The sequence below is a fragment of the Epinephelus moara genome, chromosome 24, assembly GCF_006386435.1.
Source record: "Epinephelus moara isolate mb chromosome 24, YSFRI_EMoa_1.0, whole genome shotgun sequence".
In the NCBI taxonomy this organism is placed as follows: Eukaryota; Metazoa; Chordata; class Actinopteri; order Perciformes; family Serranidae; genus Epinephelus; species Epinephelus moara.
The window spans coordinates 11,798,070-11,821,267 of record NC_065529.1 but is presented as its reverse complement, the minus strand read 5'-3'; the positions used below and the strand labels follow the sequence as shown (position 1 = coordinate 11,821,267).

Below are 23,198 nucleotides of genomic sequence, written 5' to 3'. Positions count from 1 at the left end.
GGGGGCAAACACTTTTTCACACAGGGCCATGTAGCTTTGGATTTTTTTCTTCCTCATTAATAAAACCCTTCATTTAAAAACTGCATTTTGTGTTTACTTGTGTTATCTTTGACTAATGTTTAAATTTGTTTGATGATCTGAAACATTTAAGTGTGGAAAACATGCAAAAAAGTAAGAAATCAGGAAGGGGGCAAACACTTTTTCACACCACTGTATGTTTATAAAACAACACAGTAACGTAATCTTGATTTTTATTTGATCAGCTCTGTCTAGTTTTACTGTTTGATCAGATTTTTAAGAAAGTTTAAGAAAGACAGCGGGTCTGTCTCTTGATCCACGCCTATACGCTTTGTGTCCGCGGTGGCTCGCGATACAAGAATGTGGAAGTACAGGCTGTAGTTGGAGGAACAGCCCGAGAGCCAGCGAAGAAGGGCGAGGTGGAGGGAAGGTTACACAGTTCATTTATCACATACTACCCACAATGTTTTGATACAAAGCTGGTTGAAAATCAGCGAGGTATCCCTTTAAATGTGAATATCTTCTGGTTTCTTTCTTCCTCTGTGACAGTAAACTCAATATCTTTGGGTTATGGACAAAACAGGACATTAGAGGACGTCATGTTGGGCTGTGGGAAACAAGACTCGACATTTTTCACCATTTTCTGACATGTTACAGACCAAACAACCAATCAGTTAATCAACAGATTAATAAACAATTGAAATAATCATTAGTTGCAGCTCCTCAGAAATCATGTTGCTGTTTTTTCTGTCTTTGTGGTGAATATTTTGGCATTTTTGGCAGATTTTTGTTGGTTTTCAGGATATTGTGATCGTGAGAAATTGTGTTTTTGTCATTATTGTTCTTTGCTGTTACACACCAGGCGATGAATGGACAGATTACGTGATATCACTACTACTGACAAGTTTGCATTCAGCTGTTATATTGATATTTTTCTTCTGTCCGTCGACGTCCTCACATCGTCTTGAGACAGAGGAGAATATTGTCTGACCCTCGATCCCTATCGAACCACAAAGGAGCAACTGGGCTCTAAATATTGAGTTAGTGTGTTGTATTCTGATATTAGAAAACAGCCTCATCAATATTCCCCCCATCGCTCCTCGCCTGGCCTCGGTGTCAGCGTGTTCCTCATGTGAATATAGAAATGAGTATTAAAGCGGAGGTAAAAGATCAGACGATTTAGTCCCTCGCAACCGTTTAACAGATAAAATTCAGAGCCAAGCAGCCTCTTGTGAAAAGCTTCTCGAGGACGATCACAACCACCGTTGGCAGCACAACTAATCAGTTTCATCACATGTGACAGCAGCACTCTCAGTACGAGATATCCGTGAAATTGTGAGACTTGTCAGTGTTTCGCTCCCGTCGCTGCTGACCCTGTAGAAGAAGAGAGTCGCTTCAGTCCTGATCTGAGTGCTTTAATACTGCAGATACTCGGCATGAGAGATAATTACACTCTCCTTTTAGGTGATGCGTCCCCGCTGCTGAATTCACACCATCTTTCAGCTGTCAAACACGTCCAAATTACTTCTCTAATTTGAGTGTGTGCAGGCAGCGGAGGAAAATACAAACACTGGGTTGAACGCGGTCTCAGAGGATATGACTCTTTATTAAAGGTCTCAGAGCTGCAGCAAAATATTTGATCAAGACGTTAATATCATCATCCTGCAGGTGATCTGAAACAGATTAAATGTCATCTTGAACATAAGCTTCACCGTCCTGTGGACAAAAGTCTCTCTGACCCTGTGTGTAAACGCTCTTTAGGTGGAGGTCAGTACGTGGGCGCGAAACACTTAATATGTTGGTTCACTGAAAGCTAATAGCATAAAAGTAGCTGCAGTAAGTGGAGTCATATTTTAGGCTCTCAGACTGCGTCCAAGAGGCTCCACTAATCAAATGCATCAGTCAATAGCTGCTGTATGATTTCATTAATTAATTGTATGTTGCGTTATCGTCACTGCACGTTTTAATCGTTCTTCTCTGCGCGGCCAAAACCTAAACAAGATGGCAGCGTCCTGTAAAGTGTTGTCAAAGAGGAGAACAGCAGCATCAAAGACCTGAAGGTGGCTGAAGGATTTTATTTCTTAGCTTCCTGAAATCTTCTTCCAGGTTTGTTGATGCACAGAACAGAAAAGCTTCATCTTCAGCCGAACAGAGGAAACTAAATTCCTTTTCAGGACATTTAATATTGTTTTCCCTCTCGTCATCATTGATGTAGTTTTGTTCACACTGTCACTGAGGGGAAATTGATTTCTGTTTTCTGGCTTCCTCCACTTCTTTCTTTACATTGTGGTTTGCTAAACGTCGTGTGGATTGCTTCCTGGTGGACGTCATAGCCCCAAATTTAATAATAGAAATACACAAGAAACACATCAGAGTCCTGCAGTGGTCCATGTTTAAGAAACCTACACCTGCCCATACCTGTAAAGCTCAGTACCAGAACCAACCAGTTACCCGTCATTATGTCTAAAGTAGGGCCAAACCGATATGGATTTTTTTGGGGGGCCGATGCCGATTCCGATATGGAATGATTAATCCGATAACTGATACATCGGCCGATTAAATTTTTACGTTTTTCAATTTAAACCCCCCCGAAATACCTGCTTTTGATGGCTTAAATATAGTTCAAACACTCGTTACAAAGATATAAATTGAAGGAAGAACATTTTACTATTTTCAAATACTTTTATTATCAGAAATTGTGTGGAACAAGCAGCATATGAACAATTTGAGCACAAAATAAATCAAAAATATGATGTGCAGAAAGGCAGTAAACCTCTGGGAAATAAAATAATCATGCAAAGTCTGTATGAATTAAGACATTCACATGTATGTTCACAGTACCAGAGTTCTTCTTATTATTGACAATTTAACAGAGGTAGGTTATAGTGCAAAAAGTAACACAAGGACATCATTTCTAAGTAAAACACCGTATTCCCTGCATTTTATTAGTGATGAAAATATAAGTGTTAACATTGCCGTCAATCGGCCAACTTTTGCCGATTACTCTCTAATGGCTATAATCAGCCAATTAAATTGACCGGCCGATAAATTGGTCGGGCCCTAGTCTAAAGGCCCTGACACACCAAGCCGACGGTCAGCCGTCAACCAAAGTCGGGCCGTCGGTGAGCGTCTGTCGGCCTAGTTTTTGCGGTGTGTCCCGCACCGTCGGCACTTCGGTGTCGGCGGCTTTTCGGCCGATTGAGCATGTTGAATCGGCGGCGGAGCTTGTCGGTGAGAGAGATCACTCTGATTGGCTGTTCAGGTTTTATTTCCTCGCCCCTGTAGCGAGTGAATCTGCCTGTAGTGAAACCGGGGCTAACCGGTGCTTCCTCCTCAGGCTCCACTTCACTCAGCTGCCCCACAGACCCGCTGCTTCTTCACACTTTAACCTGAATAACAAACCGGAGCTAGCTGGGAGCGGCTAGCGGAGCGTTAGCCGCAGCATGACCGGAGGGAAGCACAGCCAGTTAGCCTCCGCTAGTCTCTGAGCTAGCCCCGGCTCTCCGTTTGGATCCAACCGGAGCACCGAGCCCTGGTTTGTTATTCAGGTTAAAGTGGGAAGAAGCAGCGGGTTTATCGGGCAGCTGAGTGAAGTGGAGCCTGCGGAGGAAACACCGGGACCGTCTGGATGTAATAGTCCGTGGAGGTGCTGCGGTGCTCGGCTGCACAGATAGGAAACCCCTCGGCTGACAGGATGTACCACTCTCTCACTCCGCTCTCTCTCACGCAAGTGCAGAACGAACGTGCTACTTGGCCGTCGGATGTAGTCCGTGTAGTGTGTTCAAATGCAACTGACACAGGGCGACGTGAGGCGACGTAGACGACGCAACAGTTGGCTTTCGTCGCCGCTAGTTCTTTGATGTCGGTTTGGTGTGTCCGCACCTTAAGTCAAAGCTGCACCTGTTAATTTAAGTCCTGCGACCCGACCTGCACCTGTGATTAATTACACACGGTCTACAGTCGCTCACATTAAGCTGGGTTCTCCGTTTGTGAGTAACAAAGTCAAGTTTGATGAATTATTTGATCGAGTAATTAATTTCTGTTTCTCTCTCCAGGTTTATGGCCACTAACGACCTGATGACGGAGCTACAAAAAGATTCAATCAAACTGGACGACGACAGTGAGAGGAAGGTCAGTTCATACTGGTTCAAACCAGTTTATAACTGTTTGGTCTCTTTGTTAAAAACCAGTCAGGTTGTCTCAGTGAGAGTTTTGGTATTGATTGATTGATTGATTGATTGATTGATTGATGTGTTGGTCGACAGGTGGTGAGGATGATTCTCAAACTGTTGGAAGACAAGAACGGAGAGGTTCAGAATCTGGCCGTCAAATGGTGAAAACACAGTTTTGTATTTATATAAATTTGTGTTCCCACCTCACTGTGCGTCTCGTTAACTGTGGGTGCGTTTGTTTTCTTCAGCCTGGGGCCCCTGGTCAGTAAGGTGAAGGAGTACCAGGTGGAGACGATCGTGGACACTCTGTGCACCAACATGCTGTCGGACAAAGAACAGCTCCGAGACATTTCCTCCATCGGACTCAAAACTGTCATCGGAGAGTTGCCGCCTGCCTCCAGTGGTACAAACACAACAAATACTACCTGTTACTGTTAGAATATTACAGCTCGCCTCCGGTGCTCGTTAGTGATACTGCAAATGTCACCTCGTTAGTTTAGAGTTGGTTTAGAGTTAAAAAAGACAAATTCCTGGATGATAAACACCTGACTGTGTCTTTCAGGCTCTGCTCTGGCTGCCAGTGTTTGTAAGAAGATAACGGGCCGACTGACGAGCGCCATCGCCAAACAGGAAGACGTGTCTGTCCAGCTGGAGGCGCTCGACATCATGGCTGACATGCTCTGCAGGTACACTTCCTGTCTGTCTGTCTGTCTGTCTGTCTGTCCATTACATCAGTGTCTACAGAATAAGGTTTAATGTTTGGTGTCAAATTTTCAGAATTATTTATTATGAATTATTCTAAATCTTAAAGACAACAACTGGTGCTTTAGATGTAGAAAAATCAACGTGAAGCCTGGCTCTCTGCTCCGTCTGAGGTTCCTGTGTTTGACTGGTAGAAAGCTGCTAATTTGTAGTTAATCAAAATAACACTGCTGATGAAGGCAGAGGCATCGTGCTGTTTTTAGGGTGCCGTCTGATAACAGCAGCATTTACAAGGATTATCATGATTCTTCAGATCCAAGATTGGATTCAATTTTGTATTTTAACTTTATTTTTTCAGCACTATGCCTTAAAGACAGTGGCGGCTGCTGGTCTTTCAAACAGGGGAAGCTCACTTTAAGTTTACATCATAAAACTTATTGTAGCGAGGCAGTAACTTATAAAAGGAACATTTAACTGAAGCCGTTTTTCAACCACACTCATGCCATAGAACCACAGCAACACACCAGGGGTTAAAGTTCTCCGGCACAGCGCCGGATTTCCGGCGTGGCAAAGTTTCTGTCCGGCATGGGCAGAAGTGCTCTACAGCGCGAGCGTTTCACTCGCATTTGCCCCTAAATATATATACATGTGCGAACCGGGAAAATGATTTAGGCACACAGTGTGCGAGTAAACACAACCTACTGTTTACCGTAATCGGCATCAGACGTTTTTCATCAGTAATCGATCAAATAAATGTATTTTAAAACTCGCTCCTTTGGCTCTGATACAGCCGTCTCCCTCCCTGCCTGCAGTCCCCACTGCACTGGGCTTTGTAACAATGTCCCGCCTACAGCCCCCTCTGATTGGTTACACGGCACAAGTGATAGCCAATCAACACTGACGCCTGTGCATGCTTTCACATCATGTCACATTGAGACACAGAGCACAGACGGAGTGAGCTGCGGGAGAGGCTCCGGTAAGCCAGCGGTAATTTTGAAGGTAAGGTAACAGAAACCAGACAGAAACGAAAGTTGCAATAAACATCCTCTTTGCTGAAGTTTTAAAGTCACCACCACAACATTATATCATCCATGTCAATGATGACATGCTTGCCCAGAGGCGAGATTTCGATGTAACTGCCTGTTTAATTCACATCAAGCGCGATACAATTTTGCAAACAGCCAAAATGATTTAGCTTCTAAAAATAAATAGCACCAAGGCAAAAAAGAGATGCAGGAGCTATAAGTCAAACAGTCTGGTAACCACTGAAAGTTTAATCTTTATTTATAAACTCATTATGCTAAAAAAGTTTAATCTGAAAAGTAACGACTAAAGCTATAATCTTTTTGTTCGTTTTGATAATAAACACGTTCCTTTGCAACACATACATTTCTATTTCTTCATTTTGTGACCGCAACACCAAGCCCCCCCGCTCTGGAAAAGATTTCAGGCACACAAATCTTCCGTGCTCCACATTTCAGGCACAAATTTTTTTCTTGCTTTAACCCCTGAACACACACCTCAAGACATTTTCAGATGGGTTTAACGGTGAAAATGAGCTATATCGCTTATGGAAATAAGGAACTCCGGACAGAAGACAGAAGACTCCACTCGCCGATGCTGGTGTGTATTTCCAAAGCGCTGTCAGTCACAAAGGGGTTCAGCCTTTTAGACAGTTCCTCCAATCATCATGCATACACCGAGCGTCCTCTCCCGCCTATGAAATTTTAAGGGAAGTTCAGCCTCCCTTGTTGTCTCAGAGCAATCGCCCCTGCTTAAAGACCAACAGATCGTTGGTTTACGATGTTTCCTGTCATTTACATTTATAAACGTATTTAAATTTTAACATAACTGCCATGTTATTTAATTGTACCTCACTAGGGCCACATGGTCACATTTAAATAATGTATTTGAGTTGTAATAAATTACAGTAACTTATTTCACCGTCAGCTGCACAAACTGTTAGACACAAATTCAAAAAGAGTCAAATATATCCTGCTGTATTTGGTGGCGTATGGTGCCCATGTGTAGCGGAGTTTTTCTGTCAACAACATGTTCGTTGTACACATAACTTAGGGGAAGGTAAAATGTTGCCCTGCCACTGATTTCAATGAAGCAGGAGAATTTTACAAGTCAATTATTTTCTCTGTCATCTGCGACTGTGTCTCAAAATGCAGCTGCAGGCTAACGGTAAGCTTCACTGTGTTGTCTTTGAAGTGTTGTTGCACATTAATAATAATACCAATAAAAAGTACAAATCAGGCATTTAAAGGGAAAGGTTTCTTACTAAAGTATGTTTGAAGCAATGGTTTCAAAATGAGAAATGTGCTAGCAGGCCTGTTCTTCCTCCGGCAGAGAACTCCACAGCCTCAGGGCCTCGATGGCAAAAGCCCGGTGACCTTTAGTTACCAGCCTTAACCGAGGGACGACTAGTGAGGGCAGGCTTGAGGCTCTCAGGTCACGACTTGGAGCGTAGGTAGTCAGAAGCTCAGCGATTTCAAAGGATGAAATCAAAAGTTAATGTTGATTTACAGCCCTAGTGTTTATGCTGATGATGGTGGTGTTGTTGACTCTATATAATTAAACGTGTATAAAGCTGCAGCTCTGCTCCATGTGATGATGTGGTTCTTGTAGTTTTGTGTTGAATCAAATGGACTACAGTTAACGTTCCTCCTGTGTGTCTCTCTGCAGACAGGGAGGTCTGCTGGTGAATTTCCATCCCTCCATCCTCAGCTGTCTGCTCCCTCAGCTCACCTCCCCCAGACTGGCTGTCAGAAAGGTACAGCTCCCCTTCGTCTCGCTGCCCTCCATCACTTCAGGAGCCAGTGTGTATCTCCATCATGTCGTCATGTTCCTGTGTTGTTGTGTGCCTGTTTCAGAGGACCATCATGGCTCTGGGTCACCTGGTCATGTCCTGTGGGAACCTGGTCTTCATCGATCTGATCGAGCACCTTCTGACCGAGCTGGGGAGGAACGACAACATGTCGACCACCAGGACGTACATCCAGTGCACGGCCGCCATCAGCAGACAGGCGGGACACAGGATCGGTGAGTCCGACGAGACCAAAATATATCTGGACATAAAAAGTATTTAATCCAGGACGTCTTTTTACAAACTGTCTCTGATCTGCTGTCTGTTTCTTTTAGGCGAGTATCTGGAGAAGATCATTCCTCTGGTAGTGAAGTTTTGTAACGTTGACGATGACGAGCTCAGAGAGTACTGCATCCAGGCCTTTGAGTCCTTCGTCAGGAGGTAACACACGCAGTAACACTGCTAACGCACCTTTATACACTCATTGTTCTTGCTTTAACTTGTATTTGCTGCTTCAGGTGTCCTAAAGAAGTTTACCCCCACGTTCCCACGGTCATCTCCATCTGCCTGCGCTACCTGACCTACGACCCCAACTACAACTTTGACGATGAAGACGAGGACGACAACGCCATGGACGCTGAGCAGAACGACGAAGACTACCAAGGTACTGACTTAAAAGAAGCTGTGTGTGACTAAAGTTTCATCCAACACGCACAGTGAGGAGCTGATCGATCAAATATGTTCTCAGGATCTTGAACTTTAAAAAACAGTCTTCAGGTTGTAGTTCTCCACCCTGTGACGTTGGGTGATGACAGCCGGTCTCTCTGTGTGTCCAGGCAGCGACGATGAGTACAGTGATGACGACGACATGAGCTGGAAGGTCCGACGGGCGGCCGCCAAGTGTCTGGATGCTGTCGTTTCAACTCGTCATGAGATGCTGCCAGAGTTTTATCGTTCCGTCTCTCCTGCACTCGTCTGTCGCTTCAAGGTACCGTCACACTGCTCACTGCTTCATCACCTCCTTCATCACCTCCTCTCCTCTCTCTACACGATATGTAGATTGTTGCCCAGAAACTCGTAGCCTTACACTGTGAGTATCATGTGCTGATATTAGCCCAACAAGGTGTGAGTCAGTCGCACTGTGGCGAGTGCAAATGAAACTCTGGAGCTGGACGACCTACCTGCAGTTTCCCCGTCAGCTGAGTTGTGTAGAACAGTGGAATCAGCGGTGTAGAGGACGAGGTCAGTGTGTCAGCGTTGCATCACTGTATGTAGAAACGTATTCGGTGGCATCGCCCAGACGTGTCAATCATCACGACAAAGAGGAAACAAACCAAACTTTCTTTAATCATGAAGCGCAGCGTTACTGTACAGCTCTCTGTATGAACGACACTGCAGACTGAAGTCTCTACTCACAGTGAACGTCTGACTCATATGAAGCATCTAATGCGTCAGCGGCTCTGCTTCACATACGTCTGGTTTATGAAATGTTTGTAGCGTCACTGTCATATTTATAAACTATGATGATCTGGTCACGTCTCACACCTTCCTCCTTTCCTTGCAGTTCTCAGTTCCATCCCGTAACTACGGTTACTGACATCAGAACGTCACTTCAGTGTAGAGGATTGTGATGTTTATTACAGCGTCAGTAAATTCTGCTGCCTGATGTTTGACACGCAGCTCCAGTCTGTTCGTCTTTGCCCATCAGAGGCACAGCAGCCTTCAGGGTTGATCGTGACGTCTAAAGGCCCTGACACACCAAGCCGACGGTCGGCCGTCGACCAAAGTCGGGCCGTCAGTGAGCGTCTGTCGGCCTAGTTTTTGCGGTGTGTCCCGCACCGTCGGCACTTCGGCATCAGCAGCTTTTCGGCCGATTGAGCATTTTGAATCGGCGGCGGAGCTTGTCNTCGACCAAAGTCGGGCCGTCAGTGAGCGTCTGTCGGCCTAGTTTTTGCAGTGTGTCCCGCACCGTCGGCACTTCGGCGTCAGCAGCTTTTCGGCCCATTGAGCATGTTGAATCGGCGGCGGAGCTTGTCGGTGAGAGAGATCACTTTGATTGGCTGTTCAGGTTTTATTTCCTCGCCCCTGTAGCGAGTGAATCTGCCTGTAGTGAAACCGGGGCTAACCGGTGCTTCCTCCTCAGGCTCCACTTCACTCAGCTGCCCCACAGACCCGCTGCTTCTTCACACTTTAACCTGAATAACAAACCGGAGCTAGCTGGGAGCGGCTAGCGGAGCGTTAGCCGCAGCATGACCGGAGGGAAGCACAGCCAGTTAGCCTCCGCTAGTCTCTGAGCTAGCCCCGGCTCTCCGTTTGGATCCAACCGGAGCACCGAGCCCTGGTTTGTTATTCAGGTTAAAGTGGGAAGAAGCAGCGGGTTTGTCGGGCAGCTGAGTGAAGTGGAGCCTGCGGAGGAAACACCGGGACCGTCTGGATGTAATAGTCCGTGGAGGTGCTGCGGTGCTCGGCTGCACAGATAGGAAACCCCTCGGCTGACAGGATGTACCACTCTCTCACTCCGCTCTCTCTCACGCAGGCGCAGAACGTACGTGCTACTTGGCCGTCGGATGTAGTCCGTGTAGTGTGTTCAAATGCAACTGACACAGGGCGACGTGAGGCGACGTAGACGACACAACAGTTGGCTTTCGTCACCGCTAGTTCTTTGATGTCGGTTTGGTGTGTCCGCGCCTTTAAGCCCAGTTCAGACCAAAGATTTGTGACGAGACGAAACCGTTTAAGAACGTTGCAGAGAACAGTTAAAGCGGTGTGAACTGACCGGTCTGAGCTCGACTCAAGCCGGCTGATGGTGTCACCTGACACTCAGCTGGTCAGATGGCCGGCAGCTGGTTTTAAAGCACGTCACCTGTTTCAACAGCCAATCAGCTTGTAGTGAAGTCAAAATGACCGCAGATGGCGTGTTGGCTTGCTGCAGCAGGTGCTCTGTCCCCGCCGAGTCCTCTGTTTCTGTCCTCACGGTGTGCCAGTGTCAGACGGTGGGTCGCTGCTGCTGCTGGCTGTATGTGCTTATGCCCCGCCCACACACACATTCTCATTGACTGATGAATTGGTGCTGGTTATTTATATTACTGTGGTGTATTGATTATGAATACGAATATAAAGAAGTGTTTGAAATGTTCCTGATTTTTTTTATAACGAAAACAGTTTCCCCAGAGTTACTTGAGGACAAAATGTTCCCTCAGTCTCCAGCAGGAGGATTCTGTCTGTCTGTGACACCTGTTTAACGGTCTGTTCAAATAAATAAAATTGTATCCTGATGCATTTGGGTTTTTTCCCGACTCCTCTGGCGTATGTAATCCATACACTTTAATCTGACTGGAGCTGCCTGTGTGTGTGTGTGTGTGTGTGTGTGTGTAGGAGAGGGAGGAGAACGTGAAGGCGGATGTTTTCCACGCCTACCTGTCGCTGCTTAAACAGACCCGACCGGCTCAGAGCTGGTTGGCTGATCCAGACGCCATGGAGCAGGGAGACACGCCGCTCACCATGCTGCAGAGCCAGGTGATGTTTGAAGACGTCCACTTGGATTTGGGAAGATTTTCAGACACTTTGTCAGATTAATTGTTCATAAAAATAATCTCTGGAGCCCTAAATTATTCAGAGCAGTATTTCTCTGTGAGTTTCTTGCAGTGTTGTCTTTGTGCAGCAGATGTCACTGTTGTAGTTTTCAGTTGGCTATTTCCTGTTGTCATGGTGACAGGAAACCCTCAGCAGCATCCGGCACCGTGGCCACAGAGAGCATGTGGTGGCGGTGGTCTCCTCTCTCGCTCACTGTGCTCGTGTCTCTCGCCCTGCGCAGGTCCCCATGATAGTGAAAGCTCTTCACAAGCAGCTGAAGGAGAAAAGTGTCAAAACTCGTCAGTGTTGTTTCAACATGTTGACTGAGTTGGTGAACGTCCTCCCAGGAGCCCTGACCTCCCACATTCCAGTACTAATACCAGGTAATGCTTCACAGCCATTAGAAGTACAAGTACTACGACTACTATCTTGTCTGTGCCTCTCAGCTCAGAGCCGACTGGCTCCTGCAAAACCAGAGGTGACAATATTTTGGATTCTGTCCTTGTGAATTATAGAAATCAGTTGAAATAAGAGCATCAGTGTGTGATTTCAGACGGCATGTCGGCATCCTGGAAACGAGGCGTGACATGTAACACAACAGCTTTGGCCTCTTGTGTGACATATACCGTACGCATCAAACAACAACAATGACATCACATGTCAATAACAATCATTTAGCGTCCCTGTTATGTGGCAGCTGATCTCGTCCTCTGCTCGGTGGGTAATCAGCTCCTGGACCTCATTGTTTTCACAGTTTGTGGACATATTTGGTCGCTGTTGTTCTTTGAGTTAGCTGCTAACTGCTTCTAGCTGCTTTTTAAATCTCCCAGCGTTGGGTCGCACACATAAGACCTCATCAAAAGGTCACATCCCGTTCTGCCGGCTGTCCCTTTGACACAGAGGTCATTTCAGTGCTGTCGTATCAGTAACGGCAGTATCTTTGTGTTTCAGGTATCATCTTCTCTCTGAACGATAAATCGAGCAGCTCCAACCTAAAAATCGACGCCTTGGCCTGCCTCCACGTCATCATGGTCACACACCCCGCTCACGCCTTCCACGCTCACGTCCCCGCCCTTGTCCCGCCCGTGGTGGCGTGCGTGGGAGACCCCTTTTACAAGATCACCTCCGAGGCTCTGCTCGTCACTCAGCAGCTCGTCAAGGTGGGAGTCGAACCTGCAACCTCCGTAACCTCTTTAGCCTCTTTATGTGAAGCAGCTGATTCTACTCCTGTTCCTCCCCTCCAGGTGATCCGACCTCTGGACAACCAATCAGAGGGCTCCGACAGCTTCGACCCCTCCCCCTACATCAACGACCTGTTCACCTGTACAATCAAACGCCTGAAAGCCGCCGACATCGACCAGGAAGTGAAAGAGCGAGCCATCTCCTGCATGGGACAGATCATCTGCAATCTAGGTAACCACCGTCTGCCTGTCACAGCGCTGTGATGACGCAGCTTCCTGTTTTTATGACTCACGTTCTCACGTTCCCGTGTGGTTGTGTAGGTGACCGGCTGCCCGCTGAACTTCCTGGAACGTTGCTGATCTTCTTAGAGCGCCTCAAGAATGAGATCACCAGACTCACGACGGTGAAAGGTAAGCCCCGCCCTGATCTCAGCAGCCTTTTGGTAATTTATCGGCGGCTCTGATGTCTCTGCAGCGTTATGAAACGGCACCATCTGTGTGTTTGTGTTCGGCTCCAGAGGCTTCAGTTCTCTCTGTTCTTTCCCTCCAGTCTTCCCTTGTTCTCTCGTCTCTGTACGTTCTGTAAAGCAGATACATGAAGCCGCGGGGTAGCCATTTATTTTTCACACAACTCATGCACCACCTCAGGCTGATTTGTGTCTTTAAAATCTAATTTGTGTACAATCATGCTGCCTCTGAAACTCACCTCAGGTCCTATCTGGATAAAACTGTACGACACGTCTGTGTGCTTTATGTTCAGATCTCACAACACGTCGATAAATAATATTAAATATACATGAACAGTATGAACAGAGGCAGTGTGTGTGTGTGTGTTTTATTGTACGGTGAGGGTTGTAGCTGTGAGTGAAGACACAGCAGGTGTCGACTGTTACGTCAAAGTGAGTTTTAATAAACATTGTTGATGACACAGCCTTTTATTTTTAATTGTGGCGGCAGGAATGTGAAACGCTGATTCATGGATATAAAAATAAAAAGACTGTCTTAAATTAGACTCTCCAGAGGTTTTCTGTCATGAAGAGTTTGAAGTGGAGTTATTTTCTACCGCAGTCCTGATTGTGTTTGTTTTGCAGCTCTGACACTGATCGCCGGCTCTCCGCTGAAAATCGACCTGAGGCCGGTTCTCCCCGACGCCGTTCCCATCCTCGCCTCCTTCCTCCGCAAGAACCAGCGAGCCCTGAAGCTCTGCACGCTGGCTGCTCTGGACATCCTGCTCAGAAACTACAGGTAACACACACACACACACGTCGCACACTTGTCACTCAGAGCCGTCAGCTCCGCCCACTCCCCTCTGTCAGTAACACCATGTGAATGTGTCTGTGCTTCAGCTCTGCGGTGACGCCCGTCATGGTGGACGCCGTGCTGGCTGAGCTGCCTCCTCTCATCTCGGAGAGCGACATGCACGTGTCACAGATGGCGCTGAGCTTCCTGTCCACGCTGGCGGTGACTCACCCGTCCTCACTGGGTCAACTGAGCGGAGGGAACATCCTGCAGCAGCTCATCGCGCTGGTTCGATCCCCGCTGCTGCAGGGCGGAGCGCTCGCCGCCATGCTGGACTTCTACCAGGTACAGAGTCACAGTGTGTCAGAACAGACGGACCTGTTGATGAAAACAGCCTGAGACTTTAATGTGTGTGTGTGTGTGTGTGTGTGTGTGTGTGTGTGTGTTCAGGCTCTGGTGGCCACAGAGACTCCTGGTCTTGGTTACATGGACCTGCTGAGGATGCTGACGGGTCCCGTTTACTCCCAGAGCGCCGCTCTGCCTCACAAACAGGCCTACTGCTCCATCGCCAAGTGTGTCGCCGCTCTGACCCGAGCCTGTCCCAACGAGGGACCTGCTGTGGTCGGACAGTTCATCCAGGTGAACTTTAGAGCTGCAACGATTCGACGAGCAGAAAATTCATCTGCAACTATTTAATAATCGGAATAATCTTTTTTTTTTCCTAGAGCGGGTTTAAATAAAGTTTTTGTTTGTTGTCCCTGACTGACAGGACGTGAAGAACAGCCGCTCCACAGACTCCATCAGACTGCTCGCTCTGCTCTCATTGGGCGAGGTGGGACACCATGTGGACCTGAGCAGCCAACCAGAGCTGAAGACAGTCATCCTGGACGCTTTCTCCTCCTCCAGTGAAGAGGTAACACCCGCCTGTCTGACCAGGAAGTGCCTTTCACATCCTGGACTTTTCACATTTAAAGTTTGTATCAGAGACATCACTGTGCGATTTAGGATTGTGAAAATCATATTTTATTTACCAAACAAATTATGGATGAATAATTGCTGAGGTGACTTCAGCCTCGAGGGGTTTTGTGCCACAACAGAAGGAATCACAACAACTGCTACCAAATCCTAGTTTAGTTACATGCTGGTCGACATTAACCCGCCTCTCTCCGCCTCAGGTGAAGTCAGCGGCCTCCTATGCGCTCGGCAGTATCGCCGTGGGGAATCTTCCAGAGTACCTGCCCTTCGTCCTGCAGGAGATCTCCTCCTCTAAGAGACAGTACCTGCTGCTGCACTCGCTCAAAGAGATCATCAGTGAGAAGAGCTGCTCAGATACTTTGTGGATAAATCTGTGTGTGTGTCTTCTTTGGCTGTAACGTGTGTGTGTCTGTGTGCAGGTTCAGCGTCGGTGTCCGGACTGAAGCCGTACGTGGAGTCAGTTTGGTCTCTGCTGCTCAAACACTGCGAGTGTCAGGAGGAAGGAACCAGGAACGTGGTGGCCGAGTGTCTCGGCAAACTGACGCTCATCGACCCCGAAACCCTGCTGCCCCGCCTCAAAGGATACCTGCTGTCAGGTAATCAATACTCTGATCAGGTACCAATAAACCCTGCTGTCAGGTGATCAATAATAAGATAACCTCTCTCAGGAATTAACACGATTCACGAGATCAATAAGTATCTGTTAATCTTTATATCGGCACCAAACAAATTGATTGATCATGAAAGATTCATTATTTTTTTTTAATGTACTGATTTGATCAGTTATTGAATGAATAATCAATAACCATGATCCTCCTTTGTGTTGTCAGATGATCAAAGGCCGTTTATCATCAGCTGATCGATCAATAAGCCCTATTGATTGTTAAACAGTGAATCTTTAGCTGTAATGAAGATAAAAATTTCCGACCAATAGGACCATTTAACATTATGCTAAGCCCCGCCCCTCTGCTTCTCTAAGCCAATCAGACTGTCTCTGTCTCCTCAGCCTGAATCTCATTGGTTTACAGGATCAGAATAAACCAGTAGTTGTAGATGAAACAGCTGCTGACGCTGTCATCTGATGATTGATGTCACATATTGATTCATTGATTACTGATCTGTGTGTGTGTTTATATGAAGGTTCATCGTACGCCCGGAGCTCCGTGGTAACAGCGGTAAAGTTCACCATCTCCGACCAGCCACAGCCCATCGACCCGCTGCTGAAGAACTGCATAGGTGAACATTTGTTTTATTGATCTCTCACCAAGTGATCAGTAAATCAGGAACATTTTAATTGGTTTAGCGATTATTTCATTCAGGGTGCAGCTCTGATCTCTGAGTCACTGATTCTCCTCAGGTGATTTCCTGAAGACGCTGGAGGACCCGGACCTGAACGTGCGTCGTGTTGCCTTGGTAACGTTTAACTCTGCGGCCCACAACAAACCCAGTCTGATCCGAGAGCTGCTGGACTCAGTTTTACCACAGCTGTACAACGAGACCAAAGTCAGGAAGGAGCTGATCAGAGAGGTCCGAACACGTCACTGAGACACGTCAGCAGGTCCAGGTGTTGGTTCTGTTTTGATCGGCACGTGTGTGACCCTGTGTGTGTGTGTGTGTGTGTGTGTGTGTGTGTGCAGGTGGAGATGGGTCCGTTCAAACACACAGTGGATGACGGGTTGGACTTGAGGAAGGCTGCATTCGAGTGCATGTACACTCTGCTGGACAGCTGCCTGGACCGACTCGACATCTTCACCTTCCTCAACCACGTAGAGGACGGCCTCAAGGACCACTACGACATCAAGGTCTCACTGCACCACAATGCAACACACGACACGACACGAAACACCAAGACACTCCACGACACACCACGACACGACACGACACATCACGACACGACACGACACGACACGACACGACACATCACGACACATCACGACACTACACGACACTACACGACACGACACACCATGACACGACACGACACGACACACCACGACACGACACGACACACCATGACACACCAAGACACTCAACGACACACCACGACACGACACACCACGACACACCAAGACACTCAACGACACACCATGACACGACACGACACTCAACGACACACCATGACATGACACGACACGACACGACACACCATGACACGACACTCAACGACACACCACGACACGACACTCAACGACACACCATGACATGACACGACACGACACGACACACCATGACACGACACTCAACGACACACCACGACACGACACTCAACGACACACCATGACATGACACGACACGACACGACACACCATGACACGACACTCAACGACACACCATGACACGACACGACACTCAACGACACACCATGACACGACACACACGACACGACACACCAAGACACGACATATCACGACACGACACACCAAGACACTCAACGACACACCATGACACGACACAGCATGACACGACACGACACTCAACGACACACCATGACACGACACGACACGACACACCATGACACGACATGACACTCAACGACACACCATGACACGACACGACACTCAACGACACACCATGACATGACACGACACGACACGACACACCATGACACGACACTCAACGACACACCATGACACGACACGACACTCAACGACACGCCATGACACGACACTCAACGACACGCCATGACACGACACGACACTCAACGACACACCATGACACGACACGACACTCAACGACACACCATGACACGACACGACACACCACAACACGACACACCACAACACGACACACCATGACACGACACACCAAGACACGACACATCACGACACGACACACCATGACACACCAAGACACACCAAGACACTCAACGACACACCATGACACGACACACCATGACACAACACACCACGACACGACACACCACGACACGACAAGACACAACACAACTATTTCTAGTCGTAGGAGCAGCATTACTGATGTCGGGCCTTTTGACTGATTTTAAATATGAGGAATTTTTAATTGATACAAACGTCATCAAAACAAAGACCAGTGTTCAGAATGTATTCAGAGTCTTTTCATTATTGATTAATCTATTGATTATTTTCTTTATTGAATTGTTTTGTCTATTAAATGTTAAACTTTAATTTCCTTTGTTTTATTTCACCCAAACGTGTTCAGTTTGCTTTGAGAACATAAGTTCAGAGCAGTGTAGCTCTGCTGCTGCTTCAGTGAGACCTGGGTCCTTCCAGTTTCAGAAGTATTGATTATAATAGAGGAAAGATGGATGCAACACTTTGAATCAATACAAACATCTATCAGAGCACAGACTGGCTGTTGCAGAGCATCAGGGCTGATTGGTTCATTATTGTTTCATCTATTGATTAGTGTCTGGATTCATTAATGAATTGTTCTGTCAGTCAGGTGGCAGAAATGAACCGTCAGTGTCTTTAACTTTGTTTTATCTCAAAGAGAGACTTATGTTTTTGGACCGTCTTAGACCATGTGAACGACATGTATGCACTCTAATAATGGCCGTGTTTCCCCAGTAAGTGTTAACGTCCTGTTGTTTTCAGATGCTGACGTTCCTGATGCTGGCCAGGCTGTCGTCTCTGTGTCCCAGTGCTGTCCTGCAGAGACTGGACAGACTGGTGGAACCGCTGAGAGCCACCTGCACCACCAAGGTACACACACACTACACGCTTCACACACATGCTGCACCAGTATCACATGTCAGTCGTGGAGGGGAACCACCCAGCCTGTGAAACAGTTGTAAAGCTGCGCTCAGACTGCAGAGTTTTAGGTTAAGTTATCTCCTCTTCACCCTCCAGACAGTCTGGTCTGAGACGTTCGATGCCGATGTTTTGTCCAGATTATCAGGTCATGTGAGAGATTTACAGATCCAGTCTGAAACCTCCTGAACTGCCTGGACTGCTGTCTGATGGCTCTGTAGCACCCACTAGTGGCGGGCAGCTGCATGACATTTAAGCGGCATTGTACATGAATAAAACACAAATTGGTTTAACCGGCTAATATTTCTGGTGCCGACTAGCGAGGGGGCGGATGTTTAATGGGTTACACGTCTAATCACAATCATCCCTAGATCTGAGTTCTTCCATGGCCATTTCCATGTGAATTAACTCGTTCCTGTCCGGTAACAACTGTAACGATTTCAGGAGACTAAATATGAAAATAAAAAATAATAAACTTGTGGTCAGTCGAGTAAAAGCGTCTCCTCTCCGCAGGTGAAGGCGAACTCGGTGAAGCAGGAGTTCGAGAAGCAGGATGAGCTGAAGCGGTCGGCGATGCGAGCCGTCGTGGCGCTGCTGACGATCCCCGAGGCGGAGAAGTCGCCGCTGATGTCGGAGTTCCAGTCCCAGATCTCGTCCAATCAGGAGCTGGCGGCCATCTTCGACTCCATCCAGAGGGACTCCAGCTCCGCCAACATGGAGTCCATGGACACCAGCTAAAGAGACGGACAGACAGATTCCCCACAATGCAACATGGCACCACCCCCAGCTGCTGGAGCGCTAACCCCGCAGCATGTTTCCATGACAACAGGACACAGACACACACATACACACATACACACACACACACACTCGTAGTGTCACACCCTCTCTTAGCGATCGATCGTTCCATGATGCATTGCACTGAAATCAGCTGTTGGAAAAGAAAGGACGGAGACTGATGTACGGCGAACACACACGGACAGAAAGGACAAAAACAAAGAACAAAAAAAAAAAAATTCCATTTGAGGCATGGAAGCTCCTCCCACTTCCTGTTTGTTTTTCCTAGAGAGCTCATCTGATTGGCTGGCCTCTCTGTTCATCATCATTCTTCTCTTTTTGTTTTACTTTTTTTTCTTTTCGTTATTCCAGAAAGTTCCACAGGTACTGTAACCTGATTGGCCGCTGCTGAGTGACTGACAGTTGGCGTGTTATCAAAACTGACCAATGGGGAAACGGCCTGAATTGCCTGAGGCTGTGGTGACCAATGGGAGAAGGGCTCGCTCTGTTTTTTTGCGAATGACGTAGGCAACCAATAGGATGCTTGGGGGGGTGATGATGGGTGGGCGGGGTTTTACTGTTTGTGGACCAATCAGCTTCTTTGTTTTCCCCTGATTCAATAGACCCGCCCTCGCTCCCTTCGCTCCTCTGAAGGGAAGAGGAGAGATCATTGGACCAGGTCCAACCTGACCAGGCCTGATTGGACCGGCTGTTGCCATGGTAACGCAGTGTGTAACACAAAGTAACAATGTTCTGATCGTTCTGTTTGTTGTTCCAGTCAGTCAGTCGCCCCCCCACACACACACACACACACAAACTGGTTCCAGCCGGTTCAGTCTGGTCAGGACTGGTTTCATTAACTGTGCTGTTCTCTGGTTTGTTTTGGTGAAACTGGATCCAGTCTGGTTCGATCCGGTTCAGTCCGGTCTGGTCAGGACAATCCACTGTTGTTTATCGCCCAAGAAAAATAAAAAAGGTCCATTTCTGCCTGCCTTCATCCTGCGCCTCTGTCTTATTTCCTCTGTCGTTAGCTTAGAGCTTCTCAGATGGTTCAGCAAATTTGCTCCTTCTCCGAGTCATAACTCAAATCTGAACACACACGTTTAGACGTCACATTTAGACGTCCATAAATCATCTTAGAAATCATCAAAACAGAGGCTGCAGGACCTGCCTGAGAGTCTGCACGTTTTTAGGTTTCCTTCAGTTTCACAGTGAAGCAGTGACGATCTCTGTGCGTCCACGGACACGCTGCACACAGGAGCTGCTAACAGATGATTCGTCACACAAAATGTCAACAATAGCTCACAACTCTGTAAATATTAGCATGTTAGCGTGCTGCTGTTAGCATTAAATTCATTAGAGCTGCCTCCGGACTGCAAACCTCATCACACACTGTTCCTTTGTACCTTTAGCAGGTGCTGCAGCTGCCTTTAAAAGGACGTACTGTTGCACGCTGTATACACACAGTATAGACCCTGAACTTTGACCCTCTGCTCATCTGTCCGTTACCTTGGAAGTGAAAAAATCCTTCATTCATAGTTGTAAAATATGTTCAGACTCAAAGAGACTTTATGACATGACCAAACTGAAACACAGTGTAGCCACAAACATTTATGAAACATGTTAAATACATATTAAACGTATAGACTCGCTTCAAAATGTCCCCAAAGTATCAAAAGTGAGTACTTAGTATGCAGAGAAATTACTCTTATGATATTATTATAAATACTATCACTGGTTAATTTCTCCTGATGCTTTAACATTTCATCATCGCATTTGGAGTTGGAACTAATTTTTTATAGTTTATTTTATATAAAAAATATTTGAAGTTTTTTAAATTGCTAAAGTAGTGTGTGATGGTGATATTTAAATACCTCAGACTCTACTCAAGTGCAGTAGTTGAGTAAAAGTACTCGGTTAACTCGAGGTTCATCAGACAGAAACATGAAGACTTGTTCTGTCTGCAGTAGCTGAAGTATGACTCGCAGCAGCAGAGGGAGCCAGACGCAACACTTCACACTGCAGCAATACACACTCTGAGCAAGGGAGAGGCTATGCCCTGAGTTTAGACTCCCAGGCTGTCATATGTCCCTGACAGTCTAAAGTCAGGGTCCACTGAGCACAGAGAGCTGATCTACAGACACACACAGCTAAGAACTGAAACAACTTCCTGTCCAGAGTATGAAGCTCTGCTCTGATTGGCTGTTGTAATGAGGCAGAAACTCGTTAGAGCAGCAAACAAAACGAGTGACGCTCACTGCTCTGGTCTCCTAGCAACAGCTGAACTGATGAGTTTGTATTGCGGCCTGGCTGATCATTGACATGCTGATGATTCGTCCTCTCTGATGTTTTCTGCCCTGATGGAGTGACGCCGTGAACCTCGGAGAGTCGACATCACTGAACCTCTGAAAACAACAATATTGTCATCACTGACAGAAGTCAAACATGAGTTCATTCCACTGATACATTCTTCTAAGTGAGGTTTTGAATGCAGGACAGTTACTGGTTGAATATTTTCACAGTGTGCTGTTCGTGCTGTCACTGCAGCAGAGGGTCAGTTTCACCAGAATGTGTTCAGCAGTCATAAGTAGTGTTAAAACAAGAGGGAGCCTTTTTCTGTTTTCCATGTTTTTGTGTCTAATGCCTGGTTCACACTACATGATATCAGCCTGATTACAGCCTGACGCAGGGTCGTATGGCGTCAGCTCGGATCGTAAACGACAGCGAGTATCGTACGTGATAACCCATCGTTTCATCTTGTGTAGTGTGTCATAGTAGACGACAACTGACGGCACGTCTGGGACGCCTCATGACGTTCCAACAGAAAGTCTAGCATGTTTGATTTTCTTTTTGTCTTACACGACTTCTCCCGTCACAGCCGTCACTTTGACCAACAGGAACACAGAGCGATCTGCTGCCGTGGAAACTGTAGGACAACAACAGCCCAGCGTTTCAGATATTTCCTGTAGAGACGTTAGCACACAGAGTGAAAACCCGCTGAGTACTGCCGTTAGCATCAAGCTAGCAAAGAATGTTCTTTCTTCATAATGGAGGATATAAAGGAATCAAACTCACAGATAGTGTCTGGGCCATAACACTTCCTGTTTTTGTTTCAAATTAAAAGCCCCTTTTCATTTCAGCTGAAAGAATCCCTTCATTTTCTAAAAAGGCTTTTATTGTGAAACATTTGCAGGAACTGGTTGTGGAGGATTCAGTGACTTACATGTTCAAATGTAGCTCCGCCCATCTGCTGGCGCTTTTTACATTACTACAATAACATTTCGGCTGACACATGAACAGACACAGTGACTGAGATAATAGTAATAATAATAAAAATAGGGCGAAGAATAACCTGATGACATCACGCACATTGTGAAAGACGACCAGGGATGATTGGACGTGAGCTATGGTGTAGTATGTCATGTCTGTCGGCTAAGTCACGGCACGATTTTATGACTCGTAATCTGAAAAAGTGACTGTCAAAACAGACATGTCTTGTAGTGTGAACCCGGCATAAGTGACTGATGGAGACATTGTTTTTTGAAACTGGTCCAGTACTGAGAGAGAGGCTGCTGCTGTAATGTAACCACTCTGTTCACACCATCAGTGTCCGTCCACTAACAGTGTTTGTTACTCTGACACATTATAAAGAGTATCCCTTTTGGACCTTTCTCTGTTTGTCATGGTCACGCTGAAGGAGAAGTCTCATTGTGAAATCTTGTGAGAGATGACTTGCTGCAGGAAGACAACAGTGAAATCATCAGTGAGAGTCAGAGAGAGGAGTATGGGTGTTCAGTCAAAATGTGTTTCTCTCCTGTTACACCGTAGCGTCCCTCTGTGGTTATGGTTTGGGCTGAAGGTTTGGTTCAGGGGCAAACACACATATGAAAAGGGAACAGTCCTCAACACAACACCAGGAGGAGTTTATTGTGTTGTAGTGCAGTAGGCGCATCCTACTCTTATCTTAAAGATTTTCAGTGTCATGGCTGAATAGATTTCGACAATGTGAAAAAGATTTCAG

General features: G+C 46.7%; 1 protein-coding gene across 1 annotated transcript in view; it reads left to right on the top strand.

The window, feature by feature from the left end:
- cand1 (cullin-associated and neddylation-dissociated 1) overlaps positions 1-20,174 on the top strand; it is a 29,308-nt gene extending 9,134 nt beyond the window's left edge. The window contains exons 2-26 of the mRNA XM_050039463.1: positions 4,074-4,149; positions 4,284-4,351; positions 4,439-4,593; positions 4,753-4,876; positions 7,584-7,671; positions 7,772-7,940; positions 8,040-8,145; positions 8,223-8,368; positions 8,541-8,692; positions 11,080-11,220; positions 11,519-11,660; positions 12,229-12,437; positions 12,522-12,690; positions 12,780-12,869; positions 13,550-13,703; positions 13,805-14,042; positions 14,148-14,336; positions 14,467-14,610; positions 14,873-15,008; positions 15,092-15,268; positions 15,813-15,908; positions 16,030-16,199; positions 16,310-16,474; positions 18,245-18,352; positions 18,914-20,174. Coding sequence (XP_049895420.1) covers positions 4,074-4,149; positions 4,284-4,351; positions 4,439-4,593; positions 4,753-4,876; positions 7,584-7,671; positions 7,772-7,940; positions 8,040-8,145; positions 8,223-8,368; positions 8,541-8,692; positions 11,080-11,220; positions 11,519-11,660; positions 12,229-12,437; positions 12,522-12,690; positions 12,780-12,869; positions 13,550-13,703; positions 13,805-14,042; positions 14,148-14,336; positions 14,467-14,610; positions 14,873-15,008; positions 15,092-15,268; positions 15,813-15,908; positions 16,030-16,199; positions 16,310-16,474; positions 18,245-18,352; positions 18,914-19,138 — 3,637 coding nt within the window. The 3' untranslated portion in view covers positions 19,139-20,174. The remainder of the gene's footprint in view (positions 1-4,073; positions 4,150-4,283; positions 4,352-4,438; positions 4,594-4,752; positions 4,877-7,583; positions 7,672-7,771; positions 7,941-8,039; positions 8,146-8,222; positions 8,369-8,540; positions 8,693-11,079; positions 11,221-11,518; positions 11,661-12,228; positions 12,438-12,521; positions 12,691-12,779; positions 12,870-13,549; positions 13,704-13,804; positions 14,043-14,147; positions 14,337-14,466; positions 14,611-14,872; positions 15,009-15,091; positions 15,269-15,812; positions 15,909-16,029; positions 16,200-16,309; positions 16,475-18,244; positions 18,353-18,913) is intronic.
- The last annotated feature ends 3,024 nt before the right edge of the window (positions 20,175-23,198 follow it).